Consider the following 21902-nt stretch of genomic DNA (forward strand, 5'->3'; position numbering starts at 1 on the left):
GGGGGGTTGGCTGCTTGGAGAAGAAAGAGTCATTGAGACTGGTCTTGCCAACCGCTCTCCATTGTAAATGACCCAGCTGATGAGTAGAGCATGGGCTGCAGCTAAAGCCAGGTCTCCATTTCTGCTCTTCTGTTCTGGTTTCAATACTCATGATTTATATCGAGCTACCTCATCTTAGTACAAAATGTCCTCTTGATTTTTCTCATTATGCCATAGCATGAAGAACATTCAGTTCCCGGAAGGTTGAACCGGGACCCGAGCTCTGTTAATCATGGGTGATAGACTTACTCTTTTGGGAACAGTGGAAGGCAGGTCCAGGCCAGCAGATTTGCGCTGTGGGTGGCAGAGTCAATCCCAAACACTTTTATAATAAGCATGGATTCTCTTGGAAGTGACTTTATCTCAAGAGGAAAATTGATTCTGAAAAGCAAAGGAAGTATCCATTTATAACCATGATTCTACAAAATTTCTTTGTAATTATTTGGGGAAATATTTGAGTATTTGAATTGAGATGTTCCCTTGAAATTTTTAATAAGATTTACAAGATAGCAATATTCAATAAGCAGTAATTTTTCTTCTGATAATTTTGACATGCAGAGTCATTGAAATATATATAGAGTAACCCGACTCTCATACACTATTGTAAACACATAGGAATGACTGGCTAAATTTACCTTAGGGAATAAATAACTAGAAATGGATCTTGGTTGCTGTTGTTGCTGCTGTTGTTGTTGTTGGTGGTGGTCTTGTGTGTGTGTGTGTGTGTGTGTGTGTTTGTGTGATTGCATGGCTTGTATGTAAGATCGGGGGCAACTTGCTAGAGTCCTTTACTTCTACCATATGGTTTCTTGGGGTTCAAACTCATGTAATTAAGCTTGATAGAAAATTCCCTTAAGTACTGAACCATCTTTCCAGACTCAGAAACACGAATCTTTCAGGCTGGGTTGCAATGGGATGAAGTTTCAGAAAACCATTCCAGGAAGGGAAAAAATGTATTTCAAGAAGGGAAAAGTACATAACACACAGCATGGGAAAAAAGAAGAAAATTCTTGTTAATTAAAATATTTCCTTCTAGGGCAGGAGAGAGGCTCATTAAGTCTCAAGAAGCTAATGAAATCAAGCTTAGGAAACTCAGGAAATTTCAAGTTTAAGAATCAGTCATGAGATTCACGAGGTCCCTCTCCAAGGTTAAAAGCAGCAATAGGTTGCTGAGAGCAGGATGCTTTCTGCCTGGAAGAGTCACCTGTGTCTGGAGCTGGGAGGCGTGGGCTTTACAGTAGCTTCCTGTTGCTCTTATAATTAGCGCTACAATCTGATTAGCTCAGCCGCTAGATTTAAATAGAGTTACGTTTTGGTATATCATCCAGTTACAGATGTGGGTAAATACATGTATGTCACATCTCTTCAGGAAAAGTCATGCAACACATAGACTAAGAAATACGAATAAAAAGATTAGCTGTGCCTGAGGAATGGTGAGTCATTCATAGTGGCTGCTATAAAAGACAAGGTCAAGCTGGGAGAAGTAGAAGGCGATACAACTAGAAGAACATGTGTTTCTCAATTCCTAAGAACTTTGAGTACCAATTATAGAAATTTGAACTTATCCCCAAGAGTGAAAGAGAATTCTTGAAAGAAAAGAATGAAAGTATAAAGAGTTCCTTATGACTCTATATTTGGAATAAGCTGAGATCCAGGAATTTGGGAGATGATTAGAAAAACACAAACACATCTGTCTGCTGGATATAATGCAGTTGAGATGCTCTGAGCTCAGGTACTGGATGGCACTAGGTTTGAGGGGATGAATGGGGTTCAAGAGTAATGATGAAACACCATTCAGCAGTCAAAGAGTTTATTAGAGCGCTAGACGGCAGAGGGTGCTGGAAGGCAGCACTGGCTGGGTCTGAAGACGAGTGTACCCCTTTTCAGGAAGAGCAGAGATTTTTCCTTAAACTATGGAGAAATAGGTCCAAGGCTGGCTGACATCACTTAACTATATTTAGTCGCAGCACATGTATGTAAAGAAGCGCCTAGGGGTGATAATAGAACAACTCACAGTCTGAAGCATGGTTAATGAAAACTCAGAGACAGATTTGGGGGTTCAAGACCAGAAATGCAAAGCAGCCAGCCACTGGTTCTTATCTCAATGTCCTTCTGAAAATGGAGATCCTGCCTCCAGGAAACTTCAGAATGAGACTGTGTCTGAGAGCAGTATCCTCCAATTTTATATTCCTCTCTAGGGCTGGGATTAAAGAAGTGCACGACTGGGATTAAAGGCATGCACCACCTGGTTTCTATGGCAAACTAGTGCGGCCACTGGGATTAAAGGTGTGTGTTACCACTACCTGATCTGTAAGACTGATCATTGGGGCTGTCTTACTTCTGATCTTCAGGCAAGCTTTATTTATTAAAATACAAATGAAATGACTTCACAACAGCCACAGAACCAGATGAGGTATTTTAGAGGTACAGTAGATAAAAGAAATTTGACTGACAGTAGAAAAAGATAGCAAGAAATTGATGGTGAAGTCTAGTTTTTACACTGAAAATGTAGCAGATAATTCAACTGATCGGAAACAGAGAAGAGGATTCTGGGATTGAAGCAATTTATTGAAATTTTAGTGTATGATGTTATATACTAAGGTAATACCAGCTGTGAGCTATGAATGAATAAGATGCTATGGGGAGGATGAGTCCCCCTTAACCTTAACTCTTACTTTTCCGCATCCACGAAACCATTGTGGTTTGGCACAATGGGTGTCAGGCAGTAGGTTGTCTTTTTCATCCCGTTATTTTGTTCAGTCAGTCACACAATCATTTATATTAGCTGCTGTGTATTTAAGATTTTTATTTATAAAAAAGTTCTTTTCCAGGGAAAGGAAATGCAATTCTAGTGGAAGTCCGGGGAGCATGATGGGAGGAAAGAAAACAGTGATGGAAACCTACTTTTAAAGAAGGGAAAATTTAGACTTATTAAAACATTGCATATTTTGGTGTCTATGTATTTTGTACTTATATTATTTCATAGTTTCCATATTCATTCAAATGTTTCTGAGCTTAAAAGAATCTCCGAAATGGCATAAAATGTTGAGATGATAATGTAGAAGGCACAGTAATTTCTTGAATGTTCTTTTATCTATAATCTACTCTCCCTATTACGATTCCATTTTTCTGTTCTGAGATGGAAGCTATAATCTTATTCCATTTTTCACATAACCTAGAAAGTTCTTTTTCCCCAGAAGAGCTGGGTTTTCCTGTATAACTTGAGCTTTTCACATTACGAATGATAAAAACAGAGACATTACAGTTGATGGTTGCTGCCAATCTCCATCCGTTCACTTTCATAAAAACCAATTTTAGGGAAGAGTACATGCATGCTAAGTAGTGTTCTGCTCATCTTCTGAATATATGTGGACTCACATTCACTGGGAAATTGCTTCTGTTTTTAAACTTCTCCCTGACTACTTAAAAACAAAAGAATGAACATTTCAGTTTTTTTTAAAAAAAAAGAAGTATTCTTCATAAAATACTGCAATAAGGGCTAAGGAGTTGACTCTGTAGTTAAGAGCCCTTGCTGCTCTTCCGGGGGATCAAAGTTCAGTTCCCAGCACCCATGTCAGGTGGCTCACAACTGCCTGCAGCTCCAGTCTACAGGCCTGCCATTTTCTTCTGGCCTCTATGGGCACCCTCATATATAAGGCATGTACTCATACAAACACATATATGTACATAAAAATAAAAAATACATCATAGAGAAAGTTAAAAATGAGTTGACATTTATGTTTTTTCTTCTGTGTGAGAAAGTTTTTGCAAACCAGAGACAATTTGGTGCTTAGCATTAAAGTTCAACAATGAAATATACTTTTGACTCTGATTAATGAATACATGCTAATAAAGTATGTAAAACTGTTTTTGCTTATTTATTTTTATTTTATGTAAATTGGCCTTTTACCTGCATGTCTGTGTGAGGGGTCAGAACTCTTGGAACTACAGTTACAGACATTTTGAATTGCCATATGGGTGCTGGGGATTGAACCCAGGTTCTCTTAACCACTGAGCAATCTCTCCAGCCCCCAGGTATATAAAACTGTTAGTGGCATCTAGGGAAATGAAATATGTTTAATGGAAGCAAAATGAAAAATGACTCTAGGTTGAAATACCTTCCTCCATTGGCAGAAATCAAGGATCTCATAGAAAAATAACACTTGAGCAGTTTAAAGAAAATAAATGCATCAATATCATTTTCAAAAATATTAATGACTTCCTTATTTTTCTGTGAAGCTGACTGTGTAATTAGAATTCTTTTTTCTCTTGAGGTAAAAGTGATTTTGATTTTTGGAAATAACCAGAAATGGGTTTTAGTCAAATGGAAAAAATAATTTCATCAATTAAGTAGGTTAATCACATTTTAAAGGAGCTCTTGGTTACATAAACAATTGTCAATTAACCAATAACCCTCACTGAACTTTTATTCTACATTGTGCTCTCTTAGTTGACAGATAATGAAAATTTCTTAAGGCAAACAAACAAACAAGTAATCTATACCACTTAGCAGATGCCGACAGAAATACAAAATGACACATCCATTTGAGAGACGTTCGGAGTTCAGACCAAGCAGCGAAAGGAAAGGTGGACATCCACGATGCAGAAAAGATTAGTCGAGGAGAAGGAAGTTGAGAGGGTTTGCGAGGTGGATGGGGAGGAGCAGTGCCTTTCTGACCCAAGAGATCTTCTAGCAAAGAGTGGTCTCTGTTCTCGGTAGGGTAGATCCCGTTCACAGGCAAGATAGAGAGGCAGGACTAGGGTTGGTCCTGGAAGTGAAGACACAGAGGCCGGATCAGACAGCCAGTGCTCTAAGCTAAATGATTTGGGCTTGGGTTTAAATGAATTAGAAAGACGATGGAGAAGTTTACAGATAGAGCTGATTTTGGGTTTTAAAACGGGGAAGATAATGGAAGTTGCATCTCTGGTAAAAGGAATTAGAAACCTTAAACAAAGAAGGGATGCTGGTGAATGTGAAAGTTATAGAGTAATTTAAATTTGGTGTGGAGTGGAAAAGATCCTGGGCGGGGGGGGGGGGGGGGGGGGGGGGGGGGGGGACAGAAGGGTGAACACCCTGTCTCGGACACAGCCTCTGTTGCCTATGGCAGCACTACGGTTGGATAGATGTTGTCACTTAACCACACCCTCAGACTCCTAGACACTCACATTTTATTCTTCAGTGAGTTAGGTTAATTCGAAGAACCAAATTGTCTTCCAGAGCTAGACCTGGTGAAAGCGCTGAGAGACAAGAAGCGGCATATTCTACTTGGCAGGTTGAGAACACTGATCTCAGAGAAACAATAGGGGCCACAAGGAAGTGGAACAGAAGCAGGTGTAGAGATCACTGCTTCTGGAAACTTGACGACGCTGCAGAGGGGGTGGTAGGACCGAGAGTTTGAGTAGGAGGGTTTGTGTTGTGGGGACAAGGGAAGGGATGCAGGGATAGTGTCAAGAAGGTAGCTAAGGGGCTGGGGGATAGAACACAGTGAGACCAGCCTAGTCTAGAAGAGCTAGTTCCAGGACAGGCTCCCAAACCACAGAGAAACCCTGTCTCGAAAAACCAAAAAAATAAAAATAAAAAATAAAAAATAAAAAAATAAAAATAAAAAAAAAGGATTGGGATTCAATTCTCAGCACTTGCACGGTGATACCTAACCATTTCACGGGAACCAGTGCCTTCTCCTGGCCTCCACGAGCATTGCATGCACATAGCTCACAAAAGTACATTCAAACAACCACTCCCACATACAGAATAAAATAAATGAATCTTCACAAAAAAATCAGGTACTTGACTTTGGATTTCAAGGAATGATAACTAGGGGTGGAAATAAGGGCCTTCCTGCTGTGGGATAACCCTTCTGTATGAGGTGAATATGTTTCATTCCCATTGGTTAATGAAGAAGCTAATTTGGCGTATAGCAAAACAAAATAAGGGTAGGTGGGAAATCCAAACTGAAAAGTACAGAGAAGAAGAATGGCAAAGTCTGGGAGATGGCAGCCAGCAGCTGAACCAGCGAGATGTACTAGACCAACAAGTAAGACATGAGACACATGGCATTGCATAGATTAATAGAAATGGGTTAATTTAAAAGTAGGAGCTAGTTAGCAATGAGACTGAGCAATAGACCATATAGTTTGTAATTAACATTAAGCTTTGTGTGATTACCCAGGACTGGCACTTGGGAAGCAACAGCCTGTCTTTACACCCTTCCTGCCAATTAATACACTCACCCAGTACATGCACGCTTGCCCCTCCCACTGATCATTTAAACAAATTATGACTGACTAATGTGAGAAAAGAGAGACCTCAAACTATCAGGTGATTTTTTTTTTTTCTTTTAGCTGAAACCATCTCGGTTAAACTTCAGAATATCCCTGATCTTCAGTATGTAGATGAGCAATAGTGTCTCTCCTAGATACAATTTCCCCTGCTTCTCAGTTCAGTCACAGGAATGATTTGGTTGTTTGGGATTTTCGATGGGCTTTAAGTCTGTTGATGAAACAGTGTTATCTGCGTACCTATCTGTACTTACTGTACCATTGGATCAGTTAAATGGTGGCCAAACTCTTTCTGTCTCTGTCTGTGTCTCTCTCTGTATGCGTATGTCTCTGTCTCTCTGTCTTTCTCTCTCTCTTTCATGTGTGTGTGTGTATGTGTGTCTCTGTTTTTCTGTGTGTTTCTCTCTCTCTCTCTCTCTCTCTCTCTCTCTCTCATGTGTGTATGTGTGTGTGTGTGTCTGTCTGTCTCTTTGTTTTTGTCTCTCTCTGGGTTCTCTGTGTGTATATGTATGTCTCTCTGTCTCTCTGTCTCTGTCTCTCTCTGTCTCTGTATCTCTCTCTCTCTCTCTCTCTCTCTCTCTCTCTCTCTCTCTCTCTCTCTCTCTCTCCATGTCCTGTTTAAAATGGAAATAAGGGCTGACTTTTCTTAGCTAGCCAACACAGCCGGAATAAAGATTAAACTTACATTTCATTCCAGTTGACCAGAAGAAAGAATGATTTTGTGACTGGCACGGATCTGCAGCTTTTCACTTGGCACAGCTTCTTCCCAGCATATGTGAGCCAGCAGGAAAACGAAAATGCTTTGTAGCTGAAAAGAAACATTGATCAATAAATGCTACACATGAAGGAGATAGTTTCCTAAAGGGGTCAATTATTGTTATTGTCAAAGTCAAGCGATAAAAATACATTTACTTGTGTTAAGTGTGCTTTAAAAATCACCATAAAAATTTATGTTGGTCCTAGGAAATTTGTTTTTGTTTTTTTTTCTTTTCTTTATCCTCCTTTTATCAATAAAAAAATTAAAAAAAAAAAAATTTATGTTGGATGTGTGAGAAAGACTGCAGAATAGGCAGTCCCATGACTCTTGGGTGGCTGTGGAGACACCAGCTCAATGACACAGGGACCCGTTCCCTCTGGAAAAACCAGAAACCTGTAGTAAAGGTTTTATTCCTGACTGCAAGAGTAGTTACAACAAAGCAGTCTTGGAAACGCACGAGGGTCAGCCTCAGCCCCTCCTCTGCTACCATTTGTTGGAGGAGGCAGTGGACTTCCAACACCCAGATAGCCACTCAAGAAGAGGAGAAAAGGCCTGTAATTTACATCTAATGGGGCAGAGACGCAAGGGCTGTGTTCATTCTTGTGTGCATTTAAAGGCTGATAGGGGAAGACACGACACTGGGGGCTGCTGAGAGCAAAACTGGAAGACAATAGTCTTATTTTGTGTGACGCTTGTTGTCGCTGTTTTTGTTGTTGCTTGTTTGTTTTGTTTCTGAGACACTGTCTCACTCTGTCATCCAGGGTAGCCAGGTAATCCTATGTAGTCCAAGATGTCATGAAGTTGGGTGCGGTCTTCTTGTCTCAGCTGCTCAAGCCTGTACTACAAGCACCAATCACTGTAAAAGTCTGCTTTTTGAAAGAGTAATTAAGTATTTTTATGAGCATATACTTATTGCACGAAGTAATGTTTTCTTTGTGCTGTGTTCATGAAGGCATATCGTATATTTGAGAAACATTGGATATCCCGCTGCCTTTCTTCTCCCACCCCTCCTTTCTTCAATCATGATAATCTCTCTTTTACTTTTATGTCCCATCCCCCAGTTTCCCTGCTAGATTCTATATATAATACCAAACAGATGATATTTGTCTGCACTGTCTTGCTTAATCTGATCTATGACTTTGTCCTTTTCCTGGAAATGACAAAACTTCCTTCTTATTTATGGGGCATGAATACACTGTTCAAATGGATTATTATTTGAAGTTGTGTTCAAATGGAATATTTTAAATCTGTTTATGTAGCTGATTGCATCACTTGCTTGTGCTGAGGAGAGCTGCCTTTCACAGGGTGTGTGAGTGTTCACATAGTAGGTCCATTGGGGCACAGTAGAGATATGCAGTAGTCTATTTGTGCATGTTTGAGGACTCTCCATAGGGAATTTCTATCTGCACTATCTGCTTTCCCACCAACAGTGCACAGTCTCATCTCACCATATTCTGCCAGGGGTTGTTGAGTTTCCCTTCCTTGGTTAGTTCTGATTCGGGTGAGACAGAACCCCAATAGAGCTTTGATCTGAATTCCCTTGATGTGAAGGCCGAACACATTCAACAGACTTTCTGTGCCTTTCCTTTTTGTGTTCTCATATGCATTGCAATTTTTTAAATTTTTATATTATTATGAAGAATACCACTGAGATTTGGATGGGAATTTCATTGAATCTATAGACAGCTTTTGGAAATATGGCCAATTTCCTTCAACATTAATCTAGCCAGACTGACTTAGAATAGCTTTTCTGTATTCTAGGGTCCTGCTCGGTGTCTTTCCTCAGACTGTATGATTTTGTCAATAGAGCTCTTTTAAACATTTGCTTGGGTTCTTGCAGGAATTGGAAAGGTTTTGCTTACCCCCCCCCCTTACTAATTCTATCTTAATAAGCTTGATAGTGTCATCTAGTAAAACTTCCTGTTTTCAGAGCTGGGTTCACATTCTTCTCTGTTGCTTGTGATGAGATCTGAGATTCCATTGCTGTCCTGGGGCGTTTTAAGCACAAGCTCATCTTGTTTGCAAATAGATAATTTGACTTTATTTTCCAAATTGAATCCATTTTTCTTTTGCCTTATTTCTCTATTTGTGATCCCAAACATCAATTTTTGAGAAGTGCTAAGGTTAGATATTATTGTCTCTGCTTGGAAGAAGTCCTGCCTAGCTATTGGTTGTTTAGCTTGTTATTAAATTAATCAGGAGGTGCCTTAGCAGAGGCACATCTTCACAGTGTACACAAAGATTATCCCACAACAGTTCCATGCCTCCCTTGTGGCAGAGCCACACTGTCTTTGTCAGGATGACCTCTTTGTAAACGTTGAGCTCATGGAATGTGAGCCCTCTGGCACTGTTCTTTCTCTGTAGTATTCCTATGGCTTCCCCTTGTATTTCCATGTCAAATGTGGGACATTTCTTTCTAGTTTTGTGAAGAATGTGATTAGAATTTTGAAGAGGATTGCACCGAACCTGTAGATTATTTTTGTTATTGTCTATTTTCATATTATTGATTTTTCAAATTTAGAGTTTTTTGTCTCAAGTCCTCTTCTTTTTATTACATTACTATCTTAAAATTTTCACCTCATTTATCAGGTTTATATCTAGATACGTTTTGGAAACTTCTTTGAGTAGGACATTTTTTCCTAATTTTTCCCAGCTAATTCATTGCTGCAATGTCTAAAAGTTTCCGATTTATTTGTATTTTAATTTATAACCCATAATTTTCCTGAAAGTGTTTATCAGATTTAAGAGTTTTCCAGTTGAGTCATCAAAATATTTTAAATATAAAACCGTGACGCATGTCATTTACAAATAGAGATAATTTTTCGTTTTACTTTTCTATTTGTAATCCCTTTTTATATCTTTGTATTATTGTTTTAACTAAGACTTCAAACAGTATATTAAACAAGAGTTGAGAACGTAAGCACCTTTATCCATTCTGATTTTACATTAATGATTTCAGGTTTTCCTCATTTAGTACAATGTTACTCTAAATTTGTAGTACGCAACCTTTATTAAATTGAGGTGTATTTTGTCTATTCAAAGTTTTTTTTTGGACTTTTATCATAAAGGCATATTGATCTTTGTCAAATTCCTTTTCTGTATTGCTCAAGATGGTCAGGTGATTTCTGCCCTTAAGCTTCTATCTTGACTTTGATTAAGTTTTGTCCTTGATAGATCAAAGTGATCTTGAATTCTATTTGTCAGTATTTCATTGAGAAATCTTGCATCTTTGTTCATCAGGAAACCTGACCTGCAGTTTTAATTTTTTAACTGTGTGTTTATATCTCAGAGTTACCTGAGTAATCCCTACTTTATATTAATTTCTTCTCTTTCAGTTTTGTAGAGCAATCGGAGAAGGGTTGGAATAACAAATTCATCAGTGAATCTGTATTGTTTCAGGCTTTAATTTATGAGGATACTTTTTTATCACTGATTTGACCTCATTGCTTGTCATGGACCTTTGTAAACTGTTTATATGCTCTGCTACTAGTTTTTGCAGGTCATATGTATTTAAAAATGTGTCTATTTATTCCAAGCATTCCAAAATTTGGGATATAAATTTTCAAATTATTATCTAATAATATCCTGAGTTTCATTGAGGTCTATTCAAAGAGGAACAATTTTGTCTCTAATTATTAATTAATTAATTATCATATGGTTTGGCTGGGGCTCTGCCAATATTGTAAATATTGTTCATCTTTTCAAAGGACCAACTCATAGGTTAATTAATCCTAAGTGTTACTAATATATATATATATATATATATATATATATATATATATATATATATATATATGCTTTTTAAGCTTAGAGCAAATTTCTTAGTGTTCTCCCAGTATTCATATTGCTTGACACGGTGACATGAAAATTTGAGATTAAATGAAGTTTTAATGACATTCATGAAAGACAGTCTGCTCACATACCTTTGGATAGCAAAGGTTACATGACAAGGAGCCTTTAGGAATCTTTCTGATGTGCCTCACCAGGAAAAAATCCTCTCACTAAGAAGCAATTTCAGTTTGCTAATGTGCTTGGAGTCTTCATAATTACAAATGTCAAAATATTTACACATGAATATAATTTATTATAGAATATACATTATTATGCACATAACACATTTATGCATAATTGCATTGACATTCCAATTACCATAACATGGTATGCATTGTATTTTGTGAATGATTGAAGAGATTAAAAATGTTTTTTGCTCTCTACCTAGCTAAGGGGCTATTAACACTTGATAGGTTTTAGAAGAGGAAGAGTCAATTTTAGTTAAGAATCTGGAATCTCGCCTCTGGTACATGGGCCTTGCTTCCAGAACAGTGCTTATATCCAGGAGTATTTGAGTAAAACAAGTTACACTCAAAGAGTTTAACCAAAAGAACAGTGGGTGTATAAGCACACATCTTTAATGCCAGCACTCTGGAGGCAGATGCAGGCAAGTAGACCTTTTTAAGTTCAAGGTCAGCCAGGTCTAGATCATGTAGCCTTCACAACAAACTATATAAGCAACACACACACACACACACACACACACACACACACACACACACACACACCACAGACTGATAAACATAAAGAAAAACAGAAAGAAGGACAAACACAGAGAGAGAAAAATGAGAGGGAGAAAGAGAGCACAAAAGTTGTTGTTAGGCAGGTAGAAGTGGTTCTGGAATGATTGTGGGAGGAGGCAAATATGATCAAAATATATTGTATTAAATCTCAAGGAATTAACTGAATATCATTAAAACATTTTGTCAGACTTCTTAATATAACTCCAACCTATAACATGGTTCTATATAACTCTTATTATTACTAGCAATGGCCCTTGTGGCATTCCGATCAACCATTCTCCAGCTGGCCTTAATTGTTCTGGATTGGTTTCCACTCGTGCTGGCCCTTGGAACTCATGATGGAATACCTACTACAGTATCTTCCTTGCTTCCAGAGTCTCTTCCTTCTCTTTTATTTTACAATCAACAGTTGTTCAGTTCCTAACATAGCTTATTCCTGACGTTGGCTCTTCTGACCCATATAACTATTTCATAAATCAAATGACTTACAATTCTATTTAAAGAAGTTTATATATACACTTTCAGTAAATCTTTATTGAGTATATGTCATACAGTAAGAAGTTTTTGGATTATTGTATAGATATTATAAAGGGCAATTTGTAGAAAATTCATAATTTTCAATTATGAAGATAAGTATTATGCAATATATGCATGCATAAGCAGATAAAGTTGTGCTTCTGATACACAGGCCTCTTCAATATGTAGCAAAGATGAGCTTAAGAGAAAACTTTCATTCTATAGTATGACTGTTTAAATATGAATATAACAGGGCTCATCTAGATCTACCCAGAACTATTCAGCCAGATTGCCCCCTGCATTCTGGTCCTCAGAGTATGAGATATTAGTCTGTTGTACTACACTGCTAAATTTTGAATAGATTTGACAAGTACAAGTCAATATCTAGGCCACCAGGTAAACTTACAATTTTTCAGTTTGTCAGCATTGCAGTAGAAGACAGGCTGTCCCTGAATTCCTTAAGAGAGGAGAAGGTTTTGTGTTTTGGGGGGAAGACAGCCTCCAGGTCTAGTCTTAAAAGTTGTTTTTTCTAGTGAATAAAATGCACATTTTTTTAAAAAAAATCTGCTAAGGTTCTCACCTATTTATTGTAGTAGTTCTTTTTGTCGAAAAGTATTATTTTGTATCTATAGTTAAATGTACATGCATACTAACTATCTTCATGTAACCATGTTATATTTGTTAAAATATGCTGAAACAATTTAGATGGAGTACACATGACTTGTAGAGAGAAATGAAGGAAAGTTGAATAGATTGTGCTTACACAAATACACACTATGATCAAATCTACGGCACACTTTCACTCATATACATATGTACATATTGATGTATAGATGACACATGTTACGTATATTTATGTATAAATAGATACACAAATACATATGTATGTATGCAGCATATATAGCTTTAGTTGTGTTTATCAAGTTATAGAGAATTTCCATGTGAATCAAAAGTAAGGTAAATTTACTTATAACTAGAAAATTATAATAAATTATTCACTAGAGTCACAGCAATTACACAGCATTCTTTTAAAATTCATCATAAAATCAAGACAGGAAATGAGTGATGGTCACATTAGGTAGAGTCCAAAGAAGAGCATGAATTCTGCTTTTCTTTCATATCACATAAATCTTTCCCATTTTACAGAAGTGACGAGTATACAAATAGCTTTCTATAAAGAAAGATAAATTTTCTTTTTTATATTAATGATATAAGTATGTACACATTTTATTTTACACGCACATGCACATGCAGCATGATTAATAAAAATCTAAAGACAGATACCTTCCTCCAAAGACTGGAGGAACTTCCAGGAAGAGTGGAAAGGAAGACTGTAACAGTCAGAGGTGACAGATGATGACAATATAACTTTCCTGGAGAAAACAGGGTAGATGCACATATGAACCCAAAACCCTTGTGACATCACCCACAAGACTTGCAAAAACTCAAGTTAGACAAAATCCCAGCTCATAGAAGGAGATGTGCATGAAGCCCCATCCTTAGTCTAGTCGCTGTTGGTAAGTGACAGCTGCTGGGAGAAGGTAAGTTAGTTCTCTTCAAAGTCACAAAGGCCCCTTCTAAGTCAGCCACCCGCCAGTGGGTGGCCAACGCCCATGGGATATGAGCAGTCAGATTGGACTGGATTTATAAGCAAGAAAATGAAACTATGAAATTGGGTGGGTACAGAGGTGGGTGGGTATGGTAAGAGTTGTTGAAACAGGAATGAACATGATCATTGCAAAGTATGGAATTCTCTAAGAATTAATAAAAATATATGAATCGTAAAATTATTCATTTTAATTATTGGTTGTTTCAGCTTTTCTTTCTTTCAGGTGACAAATGCTGTAGGTATAATATGTTCTCTAACAATTGATTTAATTAATTTTTATAAAGTTAATCAGCCCATATTCACTCAAGAATATAAATTATTCAATGTTACTACAAATATGTTATTCTAGAAAATGTAGTTAACTTAAAACCAGCAGTATTCCTTGCTCGTGCTCCGTCTCCTTCTGCACCCACACACTGAGACAATGGGGATGTTCTATTGGGAACTCACCAAGGCCAGCTGGCCTCGGTCTGAAAAAGCATGGGACAAATCCGGACTAGCTGAACATAAAGGACAATGAGGAATACTGAGAACTCAAGAACAATCGCAGTGGGTTTTTGATCCTACTGCACGTACTGGCTTTGGGGGAGCCTAGGCAGTTTGGATGCTCACCTTAGGAGACCTGGATAGAGGTGGGCGGTCCTTGGGCTTCCCACAGGTCAGGGAACCCTTATTGCTCTTAGAGCAGATGAGGGAGGGTGACTTGATCGGGGGAGGGGGAGGGAAATGGGAGGCGGTTGCGGGGAGGAGGCAGAAATCCTTAATACATAAATAAATTTAAAAAAAAACCCAGCAGTATTCCATAAATAATTGTAAAATCAAATACTCTGTTGGTAACTCTTCCTTCGTTAAGATACTCACCTGAAGAATTGTCTGTACCACTCAGCCTTATAGGGAACAGAGAACTTAGCAATCCTTAGCTATCAATGAAAAACTCTTAGTGCCTGTGCATGTACCTCCTCTCCCCCTCTATCCTATCAATTAATATTAATCACTTAAACTAAATCATGAAAAATAAAATTTAGAGAAGCCGCTAACCAAGATGAACACTGTCTATATCTCACATGAGTCACTGCCTGCAGCCATTATCGTAATATGGTGAAAGGGGAAATCTAACTTTTATCAAGTGATCTTAAAATGAAAAATAAATCTGCATCAATTGATTTCCCAACATTTTCTGACAGATTTGCTTCTTCAAGTGAGAATAAAGCTAATTGCACTCAGGAGGCAATTATGAAAGCTCTCTGCTGCTCACCCGTGTGCCCAAGTCTCTGGAACATTGTGCAGGCTGCACACTGTGAAGCGCAGGTGGGAATGGAGCCCAGTGTGGCTGCTGGAGACACCTCCAGGTGGATGCCCAGGCTGGAAATCTGTGGAGAAGCTGCTGCAGTACACTTCAATGAGCTGGTAGATGGCCCTTGATAGCTCAGCTGTCACTTTCTCCATGAAGCCTACGGGAGGAAAGGAAAGAGATTGGGATGTCTGTGAAGGGTCGTATTTCTCATAAACCATCAATTACAGCTTTGAAATCTCTGATAATGAAATTTAAATAAAATTTAATTAAAATGACCCTTACTAACTAAAGCCAATTAGCCATCTGGGCCTCTGGAGGCAGCCTGGCAAGCTGCTGGTGGATCATCTGTCTATACACGTCTGTATCTTCAGCAGTCCAGATTTTGAAAACATAACCTTTTAGTTACAAATTGGAGGCTCTTTTATGATTAACTTGACATACCAATCGATTGAAATTTACAATCAATTACCTTCTGGCTTAAAAATATTTAGAGTTAGCTTTAACTAAAGGATTATATTTTCAAATGGTTTTTGATTACTTCAAATTAATTTAATCTAAAAAATTTTATTTGCCTGTCCTGTGATGATATAAAAGGATTGTCACTGTGAGTATCAGTTTTTACTGTCAACTTGATACATCTTCCAGTTGTCTGAGGAGAGAGTCCCAGGGACGGGTTTTCTATATTGGGTCGACCTCAGTCTTGCTACCTGATGCAGGAAGGCCCAGCCATTTGTGGGTGGTTTCTATTCCCTAGGCTAGCTGTGTGGAAATATATAAGACAGAAGAAAGCTAGACCAGAGCAAGCAAATGAGGATATGCAAGGATCTACTCTTGACTGTGGGTCTGATACTTTGAATTTCTGCTTTGACTTTCCCTAAATAATGGATTGTAACTCCGAATCAAAAGCCAAATAAACTGTTCTTTTTAAGTTGTTTTTATTAGGATAGTTTTTCATAATCACTTAAATGAAACAAGGGTGATGATGAAGAAAGAAAAAATAATGAATCAGGTAATAATTTTCCTAAAGGAGCAAAGGAATTGTTGAGGGGACAGATCAGCCTGTCTACAGACCCTTCAAGCACACTCTGAGTCATGCCGATTATGGAGACACATGCAACTTTCTCCAGAGGCACTTCTGAAACATTAGTTGTGTCTTTGCTTCTACTTGTTTTGAAAAGAAAATGGCACAAAGAGCTAGCTTTTTTTTTTCTTGAGCTTTCTGCATCATTCCAATGTGAGAGTACGTAGGCTCCTTGTGATTGTACCCAGCTTCAGCATGGCTCTTCTTCCCACATCCTGTCCTCCAGCCGTTCTGCCCACAATTAAGCGCTCTTTGTTATTGCTCAACACATGCTATTATTCACTTAGTTATTCATAAACGCACACAAAATTTATGATAGACAAATTGTGCTTATTTGTCTCATTCCTTAAATGCCCCCCCCCTTTTTTTTGCAACAGCCTGGGGGAAGATGAGCAAAGAGAAAAGGGCTCTAATTAAATTTCTCTGAGAAATCAGCAGTAGGAATTAATGAAGCAGAAGCAAAAAGCAGCATTATAATAGTCCTAAAAGAAGGCTTGTCAAACCCTGGAGGCCATCCAACAGAGATTTCTCCTGAATCATGGGTGGAAGAAATTTCTAAGTTTCTAGAAGCATCTTGTTTCTTCTTTTCAGACTGTTCTGTCAGTTCTTTGGAGCAAGAAGCACAAACTCCTTGTTGATAACTCCTAATCTTGAGAAAGTGTGTCAGTGAATATGTATCTAACATTATTGATCTGTTCTCAAGTTCGTATTTTTGAGGAACTGAATTATTTTGATACTTGTCACATTCTACTCTTTACTGTCAGTGCAGAGAGAGAGAGTTCTGGGTTATTATTTGTTTCTGTGAGATTGTTTAGTAATATGTACCAATGTACCCGGTGTTTCCAGACTCTGGATGAGGAATTCATTTCAAGTGCATTACCAGAGCCTGCAGAGATGCGTCAGGTAGCAAACACCTGCTGTAAAGGCATGACAACCTGATATCAGGTCCTCAGGACTCACTTCAAAGCTAGGCATGGGGGCTAGAGAGATGACTCAGTAGTTAAGAACACTAGATATTCTTACAGAGGACATGGGTTCGGTTTCCAGCATCCACATGGCAGCTTACTGCAGTAACTCCAGCTACCCTCTTTTGGTCTCCATGGGCACCATCCATATTAGCAATAAAAATAGGCCTACACTCATACATATAAAATAAAATAAATATTTAAAAGCAAGACTTTACACAGTTGTTTGCATCTGTAATCTCTGCACTGCGAGGCAATAATGGATGGCTTCCTGAAATTTGCTATGTAGTCATCCAGGTAAACTCCGACTGTAGTAAGAGACCTTGCCTCAAAAAGCAAAGAGGGGCGTGATTTCCTCTAAGCACAATACATGCTCATACACACTTGCACACAATCGTATACAACAATGACATCATCAAATTATTCCGTGAATCAAGACATTGGGCTTGGTGAAGAAATATGGTGAAATAATATTTACCACACCTGTATTTTTCTGTGAGAAAAGAATTGTAACGTTAATTTATTTGCAAAGCAAACACATGAATTGAAATCTGTTGTGATTTATTATGGAATATATGTCTTTGGACACATTGCTGTTCATTTTTTTTATGGAATCTCATATTCTAATGCCCTGAATGGGATGAGGTAAGAGACCTCATTACAGCACTCCCAAGAGAAAAGAGCAGGGCTTCCTATCAATATAACTGTGCCTGTGCTCTCCACAGATGATCATAAGAATCTGTGCCGGGAACATTTGAGGCAGCCGGTGTCTCTTCCATCCCTCCATGTCCTGGAGTCTTCTGGTCATCCCCTTTGCACTAGTTCCAGTGTTTTCTCCATTTCCTCTGCGCCTGTATAACCTTCTGTGATGACACATGGAGGGTGACTCCGATATCATTGAACGCTTTCCAACTGTTTGAATTAGAATGGAGCCTGTATGTTTCTCATGCAACTCTCGACTAACTGTGTGGAAAGTCGTTTCAAATACATCTCATGGTCACCTCTGCTTTCAAGGTTATCAGTTGTTAGTTATGTTGTCCCTGGAAGATGTTCATGAGTTCCTCTTCCAAAGATCATCCCCCTGTGAGAATAACATCCTCACCACAAACTGTCATATTTTGTGCCCATTAAGACAGCTGATAATTTAGGAGTTTAGTCTTGGATGCCAGAGCTCAGACGTGGTAGAGCTGTTGTTGGAAACCAGATCTTCTGATCTAAAAGTGGGCCCTGCTCTGAAGCACATAAACACATATCCACTCTTTACACAAGTAAGAAAGCCTTCTTCAGTTTTTCAGTACCATCATCCCAGATTCTCTGAGTCTTGCTTCAAAACCCAGTCCTTCTGCCTGGTCTACCAGTTGGTCTTTCAAATATAGCTTGAGTTTAAATTCAAAATTAATGACTTTGGAGACGAGTGCTTGCAACTTTTCTCATTACAAAATCTGATTCACTGTAATTTTTTTTTTACAGTGTCTTTGGATAGTTAAGAGAACAAGTCTTTACTTCTGCTTTTTTGGGAGACAGAAACTGGAAGATATCAGGGAGTTCAAGGTCTTATCTTCAGTGTGAGTTCCAGTATAGTGATACCATTCTATTCATCTCAAAAACAAAAAATGGAAGGAAGAAGGAAGGAAAACAAAACTCCTTTCAGTGTTAGGTCTCTCTACTTTTCTCACTTCATTTAAAAACAAACAGAATGAAGGTTTAAATAATGACACCCATTTTATGCCCGCTGTGAATCCATGACCTCTGTCATGGATATTAAGGTCTGAGTAAGCTACTTTTCTCCTTGTCTGTGGATGTGTGTTACCACAGTACTTAGATGGGTAACTGAAAAAAAAATTGAGGAATTCTAAGACTCATGCCCTTTGTTCCCTTTATTTTTTCTCCAATGATTGAATATATATTTTCATTACCTTTTTTTGAAGTTTCTGATTTCTGATGTAAATTCTAAAGAAATAAAGAAATATATGTATTACATATTCAGAAAATCACCAAGCCAGTAATATTCAAAATCAACACACTTTAATTTCTTTGAAATGAGAAAATAATAAAAAATATCTATCAGTATTATTTATCTCTGTTGCATGTTAAACACTGGAAATCTATATTGTATAATAAGAAAACCTTCTGGATATTGCAGTGAGTAATGTAGGTTATTTGATTTTTAAAAAGAGATTGCTTAAACTGACTGTGCTTTTTATTATTAAAGCACTCTGCAGAACTTGTTTAAGCTCTGACTCTCCTCCATGACAGGAACTAATCTGTTAGAAGTACATTTCAAATTCTCCCTGTTCACTGCCTACCTTTTACTATTAGCAGATAGATATTCAGACACAAGCTCAGAGGACCATCCTAAAGAATCCTGATGAAGTGGGAAAAGAATCATATAGAGTATTAATTAACTCATAGTTGAACACAGAAGAAAATACACTAAATCATATCACAAATAAAACCACAATCTGAAGTGATACTGATTTTATTTTTTTCTTTGTCATTGATATTGGTGTCCACAACATGGTGACTGTATAGTTGTGTGTATAATTTCTTAGCTGGCTTGAGGCTTGCTGGTTTTAAGTTCATTACTGTGAAGACTATACACTGTGACTCACAGGTCCACTAGAAATAATGTTGAAGCAGAAATGGGTATTCAAGTTTCTAATAATACTTATTCTAATTGACACAACTTTTGGAAGATGGAAAAATAACTTTATTTTATGTATGAGGTCTTGATGCATGGGCCATGCTTGACTCCTGTTCCTGGACTCCTCTATTCTCCTGTTTCAGCTCTTGTGGTAGTTGGGACAACAAGAGTGAATTACTATCCAAGTAATTTTTTTAAATAAAAAATGTTGGTTTACTCATAGGGAAGTCAATGATCTAAAATGCATATTTATTAAGCAAATAAACTAGAGAACAGCTGTTTTTTTGTATCAAAGAACTTCTAGAGGATTGCTTTAGAGAAAGAATATTTCTACTATGGTAAAATATAATTAAATTTGAATGTAACCTTTGGCTCGAAATGTCATTTTATGAATCTCGGAAGAACTAGTGTAAGGTAAATGCTTCACTAGAATGCAGCATCAAATACCAGTCCCCACAACTCCAGATACTATCTTCATCTTGTCCAGGTGGGCTAGACTATTGAGCTGTTAGCCTAGCTTGACTAAAATTCAATTTCTTCAGAAGCGTGACATGTATTATAAAATCACTCTGACATCCACCTACGGCACGGTAGGAAAGAACATATTTTCCACTCTGTGCTTCAGTTTTCTGGAGTATTTTACAAAAATATATTAAATGAGTTTCTGAAATAAAACACAAAGGCTAAGAATTGCTTCCAGTACAAAGTGGGAGCACAGAATAGAATAGAAGTGCATGTATAATTTAATTCTTCATTTTGCCAAATTTTCAATTATTAGATACTTAATTACTTCCCTGCATGGCAGAAAATAGTGTCTTGCAAAGAAAACTGAAAATGAAGACAAGAAAAACAAAGTGTCCCAAATTTGAGAGTTGCTGTCAGAGACTTGGACCCCCTCAGTATTTATTATCTTAAATTCAGAGTGGGTAGAAAGGTTGGTCTTGCTGACTTTTTAGCTGATATTGGTTATTAAATCATGTCAAATGCATTTGGTACTGAGTCCCAGTATTATTCTGTATATAGGCTCTCAATTAAGACAGGGTAGAAAATCAATGGGCAGGATCAGTATATCCAACATGGAAACAATGAACTTTAAAGTCTGTAAAATAATTAGGATCTTGGAGTTGGGACAGAGGTGAATAAACTATTTACTACTAAATAAAATGAAACTCTCAATTCTCTACTTTCTTTGTTTCTGTCCATTCAAATCATTTCCTTCATGAAAATATGCAACTATACATGAGTTCAGTTGTTAAGAAAAAAAGTCACTCATTCAGTTCTGAAGAACAAAAGGACTGTAATGCATAAATCTAAGCTTTGCTTGAGCATAATTGCTCATGGTGTTCCCAGGAAATAGCCAATTTTCCCATAAAGAGTTCTTTTAGCTTCAGATTTACGGAGAAGTTGAGTATCTTGGAGAAAATTTTAGTGTTGTTGTTTTTAGGGGAATTAGGAAATGACTCCTTAGGAAGATCAGGCATTTTATTCCTTAGAGAACTTTAATATCATGTGAAGAGCATCTTCATCCAAAAAAAATAAATAAATCTAGCCAAATGTTCTCTACAGTGAAGATACAAATTCATGTTCGGTCTGCTGTGACAAAGGTCTGTGTTTGTCATAAAGTGACTAGACAAGTTAGTGGCCATGAGATGTTGGGGGCAGGGGTGGGGGCTTATGTGACTTAAACCTCCACGCCGAACGTGGGCACGAAGACTCAGAGCTTCCACAGGAAGCATCCGCACCACCTCCAGGTGTTAACAGTGCTTCTAATTTAACTTCCACCACGGAAAAACAGAGAGGTAAATGGATTTCTCACAATCTGACTCAGATAGGAAATCGGAGAGCTTGGATCTCTGTCACATTTGCAGCAATGCACGATCGTTGTTTTTTGCTATCAGCTCCAGATGCTTGCAGCGTCACCAAAGTGTGGTGACCAAGAAGACATGATTTATTCGTTGGGAAATAATTCTCACTGGTTTGGCATCCTAGCTTGACATTTTTTTAGTGGAATCGGAGAAATTTTCAATTATAAAGTTTATAGAAATATTTATTTTCAGAATGCATGGGTGGCATGCTTTTCCAGACCACAGCATTATTTGATTTTTGTCCTGACACAAGGAGAACAATACAATCAAATTAAATGT

The 21902-nt window shown here is 37.7% G+C and overlaps 1 protein-coding gene across 3 annotated transcripts in view; it reads right to left on the bottom strand.

Moving 5' to 3' along the window:
- Positions 1-21902, bottom strand: part of Pik3c2g (phosphatidylinositol-4-phosphate 3-kinase catalytic subunit type 2 gamma) — a 309971-nt gene that overhangs the window by 237256 nt on the left and 50813 nt on the right. For 2 of the 3 annotated variants that reach the window (XM_075981919.1, XM_075981918.1), the window contains 4 exons: positions 19031-19064; positions 15030-15225; positions 7004-7126; positions 289-420 (listed from right to left, as the gene is read on the bottom strand). In XM_075981919.1, coding sequence (XP_075838034.1) covers positions 289-420; positions 7004-7126; positions 15030-15225; positions 19031-19064 — 485 coding nt within the window. The remainder of the gene's footprint in view (positions 1-288; positions 421-7003; positions 7127-15029; positions 15226-19030; positions 19065-21902) is intronic. The other variant, XM_075981920.1, reaches the window with a different exon arrangement.

This window comes from Microtus pennsylvanicus, chromosome 8 (assembly GCF_037038515.1).
Source record: "Microtus pennsylvanicus isolate mMicPen1 chromosome 8, mMicPen1.hap1, whole genome shotgun sequence".
Classification (NCBI taxonomy): Eukaryota; Metazoa; Chordata; class Mammalia; order Rodentia; family Cricetidae; genus Microtus; species Microtus pennsylvanicus.